Source organism: Ambystoma mexicanum, chromosome 6p (genome assembly GCF_040938575.1).
Source record: "Ambystoma mexicanum isolate Mex_15411 chromosome 6p, UKY_AmexF1_1, whole genome shotgun sequence".
Taxonomy (NCBI): domain Eukaryota; kingdom Metazoa; phylum Chordata; class Amphibia; order Caudata; family Ambystomatidae; genus Ambystoma; species Ambystoma mexicanum.
The window spans coordinates 653,296,605-653,311,255 of NC_090935.1; the positions used below are offsets into that span (position 1 = coordinate 653,296,605).

General features: G+C 45.5%; 1 protein-coding gene across 1 annotated transcript in view; it reads right to left on the minus strand.

Moving 5' to 3' along the window:
- The window catches only part of MCCC2 (methylcrotonyl-CoA carboxylase subunit 2), a 501,365-nt gene that overhangs the window by 250,350 nt on the left and 236,364 nt on the right, over positions 1–14,651 (minus strand). The window contains exon 10 of the mRNA XM_069627517.1: positions 13,615–13,710. Within this exon, the coding sequence (XP_069483618.1) occupies positions 13,615–13,710 (96 nt within the window). The remainder of the gene's footprint in view (positions 1–13,614; positions 13,711–14,651) is intronic.

Consider the following 14,651-nt stretch of genomic DNA (forward strand, 5'->3'; position numbering starts at 1 on the left):
ACAGTACCCCGATTCCTTCCACACAGAGACCTTGTTCGGAATTACCTATGGTATCCCGCAGTAGCAGCATCACCAAAGACATGGTGGCATACTTCGATCTAGTGCTAAGATCGTACCCGTCACTGGTGGGGAGGCTCACAAGTGTCACTGACTTTCTTCAAGATCCTGAAAACGAAAAGATAATAAGGAGGCTGCTTACTGTGATCACCAAGCAATTCCTCCTACTTCCTGAATACAGCGAAGAAAAACCAAATGTCCCTAGCAACGAAGGAAGTAAATGAGCTTGTCAATACACTGTTCTTTCGCATAATCGAAGACTGTCCAAATCTTGTCGGAAGAACAACAGACGTACTCACGTTTCTTCGAGATCCAGCGAATACAGAACGTCTAAGCAGGCTCCTTATTTAACATTGTGATCTTAGTTGCACTCCACGCAAACGGAAATTGCAGACACTGTTTACATTGAATGAGAGCAAATAGTTCCAAACCTCAGCAAGACAGGACAAATGTCCCTGTCACCAGAAGACAGTATATTGGCCAGCAACATTCTTTTTAGTTTAATTACTGTTTTTCCAGAGCTAGTAGGGAGACCTGTAGATGTTGACGTCCTCACCTTCATCAGAGATCCAGCTAATGCTACACAAATGGGCATGCTCTTGCATGGAATAGTGATGCAAGTGGAACTCTCCAACCATCAGCAGAACTATTTGAGAAGATTTTAAACTTTCCGCCGAGGGACAGATCAAGAGAACATTGCCAGAGATTTCCTTTCTTATTTCTATTGACAAGGACAATATGTCTTTGGGAATGAAGCAGATAAGAGGTATAGACTGGGAGCTGACATACTTTGAACATGTACAGTAAAAGAGACTTGCTGAATTATTGATTGATGTTGACACTTCCCATAGCCTAGTAAAGGAACTGTATCCCGAGATAACAGACAATTCATTATTCACAAGAGGGGGAACAATTGTGTAACACCTGAAACTCACAACAAAGAATCCGAAAGACAATATTGTTTAAAGGAGTATAGTAAAAGTTAACATTTTGGCGAATGATCGAGATGGGGATCCAGAGCAGCAACCTTGTCCTCCCGCAGGAGGAAAGACGTCCACGTTTCTCTGGAAGTTAATGCTGCTGCCTGACCTACAGGGGCATAATGTATTTGTGTATTATATTCATCATTGTTTTACTGTCATTAACAATCAGAACTGCATTTTTTATTGGTGCAAAAAGCGTTCCTATTCCAGTGCACCCACCTAATGATGTAAGCATGAAACCTACGAAAGTACCCAGACCTTACATAGTCATTCCAGTCCCTAGAAGATCGGAGGGTGGAATGAATGAACTTGAGATGGATGTGATTAGCAATGACACACACACACACATTTGATGTAACAGATGAATCGAAAAGCCTGAGACAGGGTCGGCAAAGCATCAATGTGACATTACTGACGGCCACACGCATGCAAACATTGAATGCACATACGCCAGGCCTAGTGTCAATGACTGCGGAACCACAATCTGAGAGGTTATCTATCATGAGAAGTTCTGCTGCAAGTGAACCAAAGAGACACATGGGAAAAGCTCAATTAGTGGAGAAACAAAAGAAAGTAGCAAAGAAGCACACAGGGATTACATTAATGGGCATTCCCGATACAGCACTTTTGAAATGAAGACAAGCCAAGAGAAGATTCTTGCACGAGCAAAACGGATAGCAGATTCACTATGGCCGTTCATAGCCAGAGCCAGGAAGAGACAAGAGGAGTTGGAGAATAAACCAACAGAGACAGCAGGGACAAACCCATATGTTCCAGTGAAAGGGACAAGTACAAGTTCCACAATACAACAATATATACAGGACCAATGCCAGCGTGGATATGGGCAATCCTAACCAGAAAGAAAAAGATACATGAGGACAAGGAAAGAACTGCCAGACTTTTGTCTACTCAAATGGCACAGATGAGGAGGCCTGCACCATGGACCAGGATACCTGAGAATCCTCCAGTGAGAAAAAGCCATACAGATGCATTCAGAGATGTAGTTATAGTAAACTACAGGAAAACATTAAGAATCAAGAGAAACATGCACGGAGATGACAGTGAATTAAATGATTACTTGGACAGCACAGCACATTTGGGAAACAACATTTGGTACCAGCACATGAAGGAAGTTTGAAGACGAAGTTCAGAGGGGGAATGTTTTGTTTGTGCACTCCTACCATACAGCATGGGGAAGTCCAAGATCTTCGTAGCTGTAGAAATTGATGTCCAGACAGCACACTGTCTTTCACACGTAGCCATGTGCAAAACCAGAGGCCAGTTCATGGGTAGTGATGCCTCACTAATATGGGCAACTGAAACAGCCTATCCCGATGAAGATGATTATGTTCAAGACATTAAGACAAGAAATAGAGCTCACATGAGAAATCACGTGATCAGGTACAGGAAACCTGGAATAAAAGGAGCTGAAATTAGATGGGAAGTAAATCAGAAGCTAAAATGTCCAAGGAAAAACTCCAGAAGAGGCTCGAAGTTGGAAGACAGAGGCCAAATGCAGATTTGGGTAACAGTGCTTTCACCAGATGGATGGGGAAAAGGAGTAGTGATTTGCAGGGCATGGATGGTCCTCAGAGCCTGCAAAGAAGCAATTGAAAATTCACAAAGTATATGCAAGGATATGCAAGCCATTATGGCCATAGCTTGCAAAACTACTGACATGGGTCGAAGACAGAGGAGTACCGTTGCAGATAGTACCAATGGAACAAGAAAGATGGGAGAGAATCAGAATTGTGGATGAATCTTTGATGCCCCAAGCATGGAACGCGGAACTGCAGTAATTATGGATCACTATTGGGCATGTGGATCCAAAGCATACGGCTGAAACGAAACTCAGCAGAGGCAACTCATGCCAGGAGAGCCAAGGTCATACCAATAGAAGAAACAAACAGTAGCTACACCTAATTGAAACTAAGAACAGAATATCCTGCCTCTGAAAGGTTGAGATAAGAAGGCAAAGGCAGGGAAAAGAAGCAAATTCATGGTGTCTGAATCACATGACCAGCCGAGCAAGAAGAAGCGAGGGTTCACACCTACGCATGGCACCAGGCCAGATGAAGATATCAGAACCTTTTCCACACAGAAGATGCAGTTTTGAGGCCAACCGCAGAGAACTAGTTGACACATGGCTACTAAAGTTATGATTGATTGTAATGAGGCCTGATGGAAGGCCGGGTAACTAAGGGGCACCTCGCACCTGGCCGACCATTCTGCGTGCTGCTAAGCAAAGTAGAAAAGTATGCATGGGGTTGGTGCCAACCCAATCACAATGGACCAAATAATCTAGGGTCCTATAGTTAGTAGAACCAATGGGACGTCGTACTTTTAGTGACGTCTGCAGTAGTCATCTTTGAAGGAGAGGCTTAGATGCCCACCTGACAGTTTTTACCCAATCCCCTCACTCCGTTACCATATATAGATATAGTATCTATAGTAAAGTTATCTTTTCCTAACCAATAGATTTGCATGCCCGTTTTTTGTACTTGTCATTAAACTGACTGCCTTTGCCAAACCGTTTGAGTTGTCCTTATTGATTGGTGTTGGGAGTAATAAATCTGCACCCCCATCCATCTCAGGGCTGCTGCTATCTTGTCTTAAAGTGCTTCTGCGCAAACTCTGACTCTATGGGCCGGTCGGGGGTCTCAGAGTACACAGGTTCCCTCAGGGATTTTGATGGTACTCACTAAAGAGGTTGGCACTTGTGATTCGTCCCTGGTTGGTTTAAGACAGTGTTAAATTGTGTGATAATGGATGCTTTACAAGAGCTTAAGAACAAAGTAAAAAGGCAGGCAGTGGGTCTAAATGACCTCCACAGACAGTCCCTGGAATCCAACCAACAAATTGAAAAACTAAACTGTGGCGTTCTCACCATCAGTGATAACATTCAGAAGGGTGCTACCGGGATGGATGCAGGCGCTGATCAGCAAAGGTTTGGGGGTGTTTGATCTTGTGAGAATTGATCACGGCAAACTGTATGAAAAAAAAAACAGCCCAAATGCGATCAATTCTCATATGATCAAACACCACCACCCACACCCCCCAACCCCCCACCAAACTTCCCTACTTACCTGTTCGCTCGCCGCCTGGTCCACTTCAGCGATGCGGCGTCAGATCCATCCCTCTAACGCGGGTCGGATCCGACGCCTCAGGGTCCCTTTTTCTTTTTTTTCTCTTCTCTTTTTTCCTGGTCCCCCGCCTCCAATATTGAGGAAGCGGGGGACACAGATTGGATCAATAAGAGAACTGACCAGTGCAGGTAGGAGCTTGGGGCTGCTGAAGGTGGGTTCCAACAAGCTGCACCCCACTAAAAGAGTGCCATCAACTAATATAACCCCACAGCTTTCTGTGCAAGAAGACTTCCACTGAGAAACAGCATTGGCGTAACGTACCCCAGAAATAATTACACTCTCTCAGTGAGTTACGTTTACCAGGTCCAGAACATCTAGAATATACAGAGGCCGGCACCACAGCAGCAAGATGGGTCTTTCAGGCTCACACTATGAGGTGCGTTTTCCAAAACTCGCAGCTAGAGTCTGATACATCTTTAATGCCCCAGATCTGCTTGATGGAAAACTGAGATGAAGGATTGTTAAGATGACGAACACGCCGTGTGTGGAGCAGGTGCTGATAGTGGCCGTACCAGAATGCAGGGTCCTCGAATTAAAAGGGTGGTCTCTTTCCTTCAGATATTTTCTCTGTGCCCGAGAGCCTCCACGCAGTTGCTAGTGGAGTGGGTGTCTGTTGAAAGCCTGCATCTAACAGCTGGGCACCAGTAGTTTCTATTGCTCCCACTCCTCCATCTTTGAGAGGAGAGTGAAGAACTTAATTTTCAACATGCTAAGGCATAAGGAGTAAATGTCTAATTACACTGATTGCCAGTAAATAAGAACCTAAACAGATTACCATCAGAAATAATCTCAGTTTCCAGGGGTACTAGGCAGAGAAGCCACCCCCTTGCTATTCATCAGCATTAAAAAGGGATATACAAACCAGAGATGTTCTCAATAATATATTGCTTTAGGTGGACATATCCTGTTACATCTCTGTCAAGCTTCTTATTGATGGCTTTGTTTTTAATACACTTTTTATACTGACATTTGATCAAATAGAAAAACATTATAAATGTCACAATAAATAACTAGAAGTTCATTTGGGTGTTTCAGGAACCATTGCCTTGATAAATAATCGGTACAAACACAGTTTCCCAGATACTCTACATCAACTAATCTACCCAACCAACCCCCACCCACCCACTGTCCCCTTTCCACTTCATCTCAGCGTCTCATTCCTCCTGCAATGACATCCAATCACAGCAGAATATTTCTGATGGTTTTGGGGACATGCATCATTTCTGTATATAATGTTTTCAAATCACACAACACTCTTTTTTTCCAGTGCTCAACTCAACAAAAATAGGGAATGCAGCAGGTTACTCGTTGCCCAATTTAGTGCCAATCTGTCTTTTTGAACAACTATACCAGTGCTCAAAAAGGAATTGCATTTTGGCACCTCCACACCCATTCCAAAACAAAATCAAGTTCTACCCTCCATCCCATTGCCAAGACCTCCTTAATCATTCCCCCTATGGGTGAAGTCACAGGACAGGACCATGCATGAGATAGAAGTCACAACTTCCTATTGTACAAGTTAGGCAGAGGGAATCCCCACTCCTCCCAATTCTGAGCAACAAACTTGATATGGGAATTTCAATTGCATTAAATGGAGTCGGCAGCAGACAGCCACCTCCCAAGGAAGAATGCGGGCTTGGTGTATATCCATCCTCCTGCAATGTCTCAATAGATGGCCTCATCTACCACTTACGTACTACTTAGCGTATTTAGTAGTTGGCCTGAGGAAGAAGAGCTGGTCTAATGCAGAGTAGAAATTGTTTTTTGTGAGATGCCGTTAATGGGAAATACCGCCGACAAAAACAAATGCACCTGCTTATCAGGAACATGTAATAACATGATTATTTTAAACATTTCCTGCCTATGTATATGCAAAGCATTCTGCATATCAGCGAAAAATATACTTTCATACTTTTTCACATGGCCTATCAATTAACAATGCGCTGTCCTTGAATCCCTTAAATCCTTTGATCTCGGTCCTCTCAGGCAACTTATGCTCCTTACAGGAAGGCAGCTTTCCTGATCCTCTGAACCTTAGGGGCTCACATCCAAATCCAAGTAACCACACGAGTGGCAGGTGGAATCCCCCGTCTCACCTGCCCACCAGACACAATCACTCCCTCTGTCAAGCATAGTCGATATCCCTATTGGGCGACACCTATTATTTAACAAATGGTAATTAGAAGGCCAATAACAATATCAATAATAAATCCAATAATAAGACTGAACATCTGACAGTCCCAGGTCTGCCTTCCAAGTGACTTTTGCAGAGAGGTAATGCTATCCCGACAGCCAAACTAGCCCCGTATTTCGCCCCTCTTTCCTCGGTCTGCTAACTTCTGAAATCCCAAGTCGGGAACTTTAAAAGGGCTATTTTTGTAAGTCACATACAATCTTAGTGAATGGGGCTGTATTATACAAGGACGCATTACCCACTATCCCAGGAACTAGGGGTTCCCCAAAAATGAGGCATTCTGTATATAATGGCATTTTCTCCTCAGATCCTCCCAGTCAATGGAATCCTTTCAAAAGCCGATAGCCTTGCAAAGAAGAGTGGAGACCAGGGGCAAATATGCCCTTTCTCCTACCCAAGTTGTCACCTGTTCATTAAATCTGAACATGGCTGGGGTGTAATTTTAGTGAAATTGCACCATTCACTGAAATTCAAAGAAAATCCTAGTCCCCAGTATGTCTTCACCAGCTGAACCTGTTCCTCCTCCACTCTGCACATCTCATCTGCTCCCCTTTACTGTTCCACTCTGCACATCTCATCTGCTCCTCTTTACTGTTCCACTCTGCACATCTCATCTGCTCCTCTTTACTGTTCCACTCTGCACCTCTTTACTGTCCCATTCTGCACATGTCATCTGCTCCTCTTTACTGTTCCACTCTGCACATCTCATCTGCTCCTCTTTACTGTTCCACTCTGCACATCTCATCTGCTCCTCTTTACTGTTCCACTCTGCACCTCTTTACTGTTCCATTCTGCACATGTCATCTGCTCCTCTTTACTGTTCCACTCTGCACATCTCATCTGCTCCTCTTTACTGTTCCACTCTGCACATCTCATCTGCTCCTCTTTACTGTTCCACTCTGCACATCTCATCTGCTCCTCTTTACTGTTCCACTCTGCACCTCTTTACTGTTCCACTCTGCACATGCCATCTGCTCCTCTTTACTGTTCCACTCTGCACATCTCATTTGCTCCTCTTTACTGTTCCACTCTGCACATGTCATCTGCTCCTCTTTACTGTTCCACTCTGCACATCTCATCTGCTCCTCTTTACTGTTCCACTCTGCTCGCTGAAGTTCTGTGCCTCACTGGACCGCTCCTCATCTGACACATCCCATGGTGCCAGTGAAGTTTGGGGGGCATGTCATTTCCTGTTGTAACTGTGGCCTGCATTTGTCGTGACTTTGGGAGCCAATGAGCAGTGCGCAGAGGGGTGGCAGAGGAACAACGAAGAACAGGCTCTGAAGGGTTGCAGCTGGAAAGTAACTGGAATCATGATAACCATTAGAAGTCTGCAATACCACTGATGCCCTTCTGATTACCGGGCACCTTGTGGCATAAGTGTTCGATGCTGCTCCAGAAGTCTTAGGTCTGATATGTTTTCCTTAAAGTTCCTGAAACATTTTTTCCTTGCCTTTCCATACATACTTTATCTGTTTAAGGTTGTCCTATACATATATGTATTACTTTATTTTCTCCTAAATATGATTTTTTTTAAATGTATTTACTGTACTGCCCAGTCTCTTTTTGGATGTAGATGCTGGAAGGCCCATCCATACAGGGAACATACAGGGAAAGCAGCTGTAGGCGTGTCTACGTGCTGTGAAACGGGAGCGGAAGGTGAGAAGCGCCAAGAGCTGGAAAAGTGGACCAGCACCAATGACTCTTGCTGAGGCAAGTGGAGAGGGGTCACCTGCTGTGTGGCCTGGTGTGAAAGGACAGGGATAGGCAGACTGTGTTGATGTATGGAAACCCCCACCATCAAATTGCAGTCTATTTGCATCAATTATACCACCAACCGTAGGTGAAGAGTGGGTGCTCCAAAAGTATACTTGAAACAATTAACATTACGCAAGAGACGAAATAGCAAAGAGAAAGTTCAAAAGGAGAGGTCAGATGGACATCTTGGTCAATGCCAGTGGGCCTAGAGAACAAAGGGTGTCTCTAACCAAGAGGACTTATCAGATTGTGCATGTGCTATATATAGCATGACCAAGGGATCGACAGATCACTTAAGATCAAGTGAAAAGTCAAAGGGGTTATTTTTCTCACACCATATAGAGTTATGCAACACCAATGCCCGAAGCCTCTCCCATCCTCCTTTGGACCATGGCCCTTAGTAATGCCCTCCTCTTTAAACTAGATCTACCTTCTCGAGGGCAAGCAGCCGCTCAGTCTCTGGGATTTATCGTGCGCTGCTCTTCTTTCCTGCCTTTTTGTTGGGTTTTTGTCAGGTTCTGCGGTATTACCCAAATTGACCTTTTGTCCCAAGTGACCTAATAATAGTGGTCCTAATTGACCTTCTGCACAATTGACCTTTACCTGTATCTTAGTTCTTTTATATATGGGTGGGGTGGGTTTGGGATAATAAACAATATAATGGGATTGGATGGGAGGTTGCAGGGGGTTTTGGATTTGGTGGGGGATTGTGGGGGGTTTCCCCCCGCATATATTTCCTAATTGACCTAATAAATTAGATCAATTTTCCCGCGAGCAATTCTCCTGCGATCAATTGTGATTAGAGCAATACGTATACATCTAGTTCTCCACTTGTCAGGACATCACTTTGGTCATCCAAGACTCGGAGATTACCTGGCACAACTACCCCTAATGCCCTGCATCGTCTTGATGGGGCCAGGGGTTAGAGTCGCGTAATGCTCATGCACCAAAGGTATTCAAGGTGGCTCCCCCCATTTGGGCCTGCTGAAGCACCCCGATATCCTCCACCACACTGCCTGGAATCAAAGCACGTGGCCATCTCCTCTCGCTAAGGGCCCCACGACGCCTAACGTTTTCGAGGTTGTACAAGGTCTGCACACCAGGCTAAGGATGAAGTGTAGAGTAAGAGGCATACTCTGTATGCCAAAACAATCACGCCTTGTTGCGCCTTGAAACACGTGTGTATAGGCGCATTATAAAACCCCAATAAATAAATCTCACCCCTGTAAAGCAAATACACACATCAAGGCAAGTCTATATATATGTGCTGATATCTTTGGGTATAAATGAAAGGAGGGAGGACAATCAAACAAATTGAAAACATAGGACTTTAATCATGTCTTTTAAGTTGGGGAATGTTGACCTCACCGCCTGTAGGGCCCAAAGTATAAGGACCATGGGGCTAAACTTAGATAAGCCTTTTTAGGGGCCTCTAGACCATTCCCAATTCTGCCTTAGTCTTTTGTAATGGGTGAAGAGTGTAGAAGCTGTCTTCCTAGCGCTTCTACAAAGGCGTGAATCTTGGTTCAATGTTGAAAAAACAGACAATTCATTCTTGATGTTTTGATGAGCCGAGCAGGTCTTGAAGGTACAGGATCAGAGGTGAGTGGAATCCACTTCAAGGATCGACTGGATTCAACGGGCATTTTAGCATGGTCGAAGTGCAACTCAGAGTCCAGACAATGGGGAAGTCTGTTTGCTTCAGCAACTCTGCGGTTTTGCAATGTTGGCTCAGTTGGTTTGATGTGGCTCGAATCAGGGAATGCAGGGTTCTGCAACCAGCATTTCCAAAGGCAGAACCCTTGGTCCTGCAGCACACTGTGGGTCCTTTCACAAGGTCCCTTGAAGAAAAATGATGCTTACTTGCTTTTCCCAGTCCAAGGAAATACTTTGAGATGCTTGCCGGGCCCACTCCAGTTCCTGAAGAGCCCCTATTTACCGCCAGTCTTCAGGAGTAGGCAAGCTTTCCTTCCAGCAGTCACTTCTATTGTTCCTCAGAATTGCTTCAGGAGAGAACTTCCACCCCTAATGGCAGTGGAGTAACTTTGCTGAAATTGTTGGGGGCAGGCATGACATCTAAATGAAAGTGGGCCCTGCCAAATGAGTGGGGCAAAATGGTGTGCCCCAAAAGTTGGAGGGGACAAACACCCTTATCCCCCTAAAATTACGGCCATGCCTACTGCAAATCCTGTCTTCACCCAATGAAAGGGAGCTCGAGCAGCTGTAGCTCCAACAAGAATTCTGCGTGGATCCTTCTTTCTGTTCCTGGACGAGTCCAAAACGTTGTTCACAAGAATAGGGTTACACCCCCACATATAGTCAAGTCCTAATCGAGTCTCGGGAGGATAGCTCAGGGGCAACATGCTCGCCTTGGAAGCAAGACGTCATGGAGCACCACAGGTTGGATGCCCGGGTCCGCGCTTAGAAACCACTGGCTATTAAGCGCGTTATAAATAACCTATCATACATCATTGGGTCCTTTTTCATGCCTTCCGCTAAAAGCCAATCCATGTCACTGTTACAGACCTCCCCGCCCCCTCCTCCTTTGATGCGTGATACCCAGGTTCCTATAGTTGCAGGAAGTCGGGGGGAGCAGTCGCCGAGGTTAAGAAGGATGTGACGTACAGCCAGAACCCAGAATACAAAAGTCGTCTTCCTGTAGCTTTCCAGCATCTTGGCTTCCCTAGACCCCCGTTTCCCCTGTCTGCCCCACATCAAATGGTCTCCTGCATAGCCTTTCGCATTGATTTACAGCATCCCTGAAGTGCCTATTCCCAGCCCGCCCCCTTGTGGAAGCTAGTTTCTCCACCGGGGAGAGGTGTGAGATTTCCACATGTGTTCTAGGAGCAAATCAAACACGTGAGCCCTCATGTCAAAGTTGAAAGCCAGAGAAGAACGATCACATGACTGTCAGCCGATTAAGGTTGGCTGTTCATATTAATCCATGAATTATTCACTAAATCTTTTCATAAAATATCGTTTTAGCGCTACTTTAGTACTGTTCCTCTATTGAAATGGGACAGCTGCTCTGTCACAGATCCATGAGGAGAATTATAATAATGTTAACTCTTTGTTTACCATGAAAACGATTCTGCGTCTTTAAAATAAACAAAAAAGCAGCATAACTATATTTAGAATTCATATTAATTAATCCTTTGGTGGGCACCTGAAGTGCTCTGGAATACTCTCTCCAATCTGTAGACTGCTATGAAGCTGCTACTAGATTCAACACCCAAAAGCTGCTTGCTGCTAAAGATTAATTTAACTTAAGCCATCTGTTTGTAATTCCATGCCATACTTTGTTTTCGTTTCGATCACTCGGCTGAGGAGCTAAGGTAGGGCAAGAAAGTGTTTCCTTAGCACCAATAGAGCTTTTACATGGAAACCTGCACACGAGGCTACTACTCGGGCCCTGCATGCGCACAGAGGCTGCTACTCGGGCCCTGCGTGCGCACAGAGGCTGCTACTCGGGCCCTGCGTGCGCACAGAGGCTGCTACTCGGGCCCTGCATGCGCACAGAGGCTGCTATTCGGGCCCTGCATGCGCACAGAGGCTGCTACTCGGGCCCTGCATGCGCACAGAGGCTGCTATTCGGGCCCTGCATGTGCACATTTGAAGCTCGTGATGCCTTTCCCTGAGAGGCATCCAGTTCGCATGGCAGAATCTGTGCCCAGCAGAGGTACACATGCGTTTGCTATACAGCTGTCAGTGAGCATGCTACCCACTAACACGGCCTGAAACCAGCACAGGCCTAATCACTGGCTGTACCTTTTAAGCAAGAGAGCATGCGTGGAAAGGGGGTCTGTTTAGCAGCACCACTTTTCTGCTGAGAATCCACGTTAACTTTGCATGGCAAGAATCGAAGAAGCTCAGGACTGTCTCCTTGCAGATGGCGTTCTGTCACAGCAGCCATGGAGGTTACGCTAGAGACTCCACCTCGCAGCTTATTAGTAATAAGAAGAGTAGTGCTGCAGAGCTGGTGTAGTAGTAATAAGAAGAGTGCTGCAGAGCCAGTGTAGTAGTAATAAGAAGAGTAGTGCTGCAGAGCCGGTGTAGTAGTAATAAGAGGAGTGCTGCAGAGCCGGTGTAGTAGTAATAAGAAGAGTAGTGCTGCAGAGCCGGTGTAGCAGTAATAAGAAGAGTAGTGCTGCAGAGCCGGTGTAGCAGTAATAAGAAGAGTAGTGCTGCAGAGCCGGTGTTGCAGTAATAAGAAGAGTAGTGCTGCAGAGCCGGTGTAGCAGTAATAAGAAGAGTAGTGCTGCAGAGCCGGTGTAGCAGTAATAAGAAGAGTAGTGCTGCAGAGCCGGTGTAGTAGAAATAAGAAGAGTAGTGCTGCAGAGCCGGTGTTGCAGTAATAAGAAGAGTAGTGCTGCAGAGCCGGTGTTGCAGTAATAAGAGTAGTGCTGCAGAGCCGGTGTAGTAGTAATAAGAAGAGTAGTGCTGCAGAGCCGGTGTTGCAGTGGGGACCCATGGATCCGAATATCACAGAACAGCAGAGGCACAAAGCACTTTCACTGACTTCCAACAATGTACAGCTTGGACTTTCCATAAACTAGAAAGCAGAATGGAGTCCTGGAGAGTAGTCCTGGGCATCCCGGGTGACATACCCGCTGAAAGGCTCCGGGTTGCTCTCAATATGTTCAGATTTGAACAGGGATTTCGAGGCTAGATGCGGGCATATAATGGAGCTATAGACTGCCTACCAAGAGGTCCCTGAAGGGGTTGGGCATGGTAGAAGTCCTGCTTGGCCCCGGATAGCGATAGTTTGTGCTAGCTTCCATGCCCAAGATGAAACATGCATTGCATCTGATCTAGCCTAACCGGAGTATCAATGACACAGAAAAGGCCAGAGTTACCCTCTGCATCCTGGCAAGGTGATCCATATGCCTCTGCAGGCTTCTATCCTACAGCTGAGCACAGCTGAGCACATCACAAGGTGGGAGCCATAAAAGGCTTTTTGGATCCAGGAGGAAAAACAACACATGATCTGACATGGAGAGAGATGAGGTTTAGAACCTTGAGACATACGCTTTGCCTGGAATTACACATCTTGATATTGGAACTGGAACAGCTTTGTTTGTGTCGAATTCATATTATTTTGGATTTATGGCCACTTTGCAGCTGAAACAGCCTTTTATTGAGGGTGTGGCTTGCTTAAGGTGCGAAGTGAACAGACGGGTGTCAGTTATAATAGTTGTGGTACTCAATGACTTATCACCCGTTCCTTCCCTCTTCCCACTGCCGTGTAAGAGGCAGGGGAAGAAGTGACTTCCAGAAGAGTTTGGGACTGATGAAACTGATAGTATAAGACATGTTTAGCTGGAGTCGCTGATGTGCAAGTGGGATAATAGATTACTGAAAGGCAGATTGCTGTTGGAAACACGCTACCATGCATATATTTCTCTGCTTATATGTGAATAAAAAGATTTTAACCACAAAAGAGAAAACTGAATATTTCACTGAAACAGATGTGTACCTCTCGGACATCAAAATTTCTTTTTAAGTTAGCCCCTACTATTCCATACAATTCGTCGGCAGGGTACAATGGTTCTTCCGGTTCTTCTATAGTCACCTGCAAGATATAACATAACAGTACAATATGAGATCTTATTATTAACACACAAGTGTCCCGTTGGAAAGGTACAGACAATATAATTGGAATTTTTCATAACTCGTGTTACCAGGAGCTCATGGTGACATAAAGAGCGGGCATTTTTAACACATGAACACATATTACACAGGTTCGGAGAGATCCAAAATCGAACCGCTAAAGAGAACAAGTGCAAAACGTTCAATAATATAGCTTAAACCACAGAGGTCCTATGATAGACTGCAAATTTCCAGTTTAGCATCATAAGCACCATTAGCACCCGGCACGGGGGAACCAGCCAATCAGGTGGCTAGAAATGCGGGCTCAAACCCACGTTCTCAGCTTGCTTTCAAGCTGCCCGGTGGCTGGTTCCCCCAGCCGCCATCTTCTCCCAGCCCCTGAACCCTTTTTAAAAAAAATGTATCTGTAAAATTTTCAAACCCCCACTTACCTGTTTGGTGCGGCAGCGCTAGCCGCCGCCGCCACCGCAGCTTCCCAGCTTCTCTGGCCGCTATGGAACGGGAAGAGGGGATCTCTATAGAGCCCCGCCTTCCCTTTCCATGACGGCCATTTTACCACAGTATTTTCAGTCACTGACCGGGATCATGCTTTTTATTTTTAGCAGGTAACCCACGGTGCTAATGGTGTGAAGACCCTGTTCCAAGGGCTGCAACAGGGGGCAACTGCCTGGAGCCCTCGTTAATGGCCCTAGCGAACTTGGACTGCCAGGCCTTTAGCCCCCCCCCCCCTCCTTTCCAGCCCTTGGAACGGGGGCTTAATGCCACAATAACATTAACAAGAGAAAAATACCTGTGTTGGCGCTATGAAGTCTGCATGGTTACAAAAAGGTTGCATACATAAGAGGTATATAGCAATAGCTTTTGTCCAAGTGATGGTTCTCCACTGGGGGGTGACCCTAACAA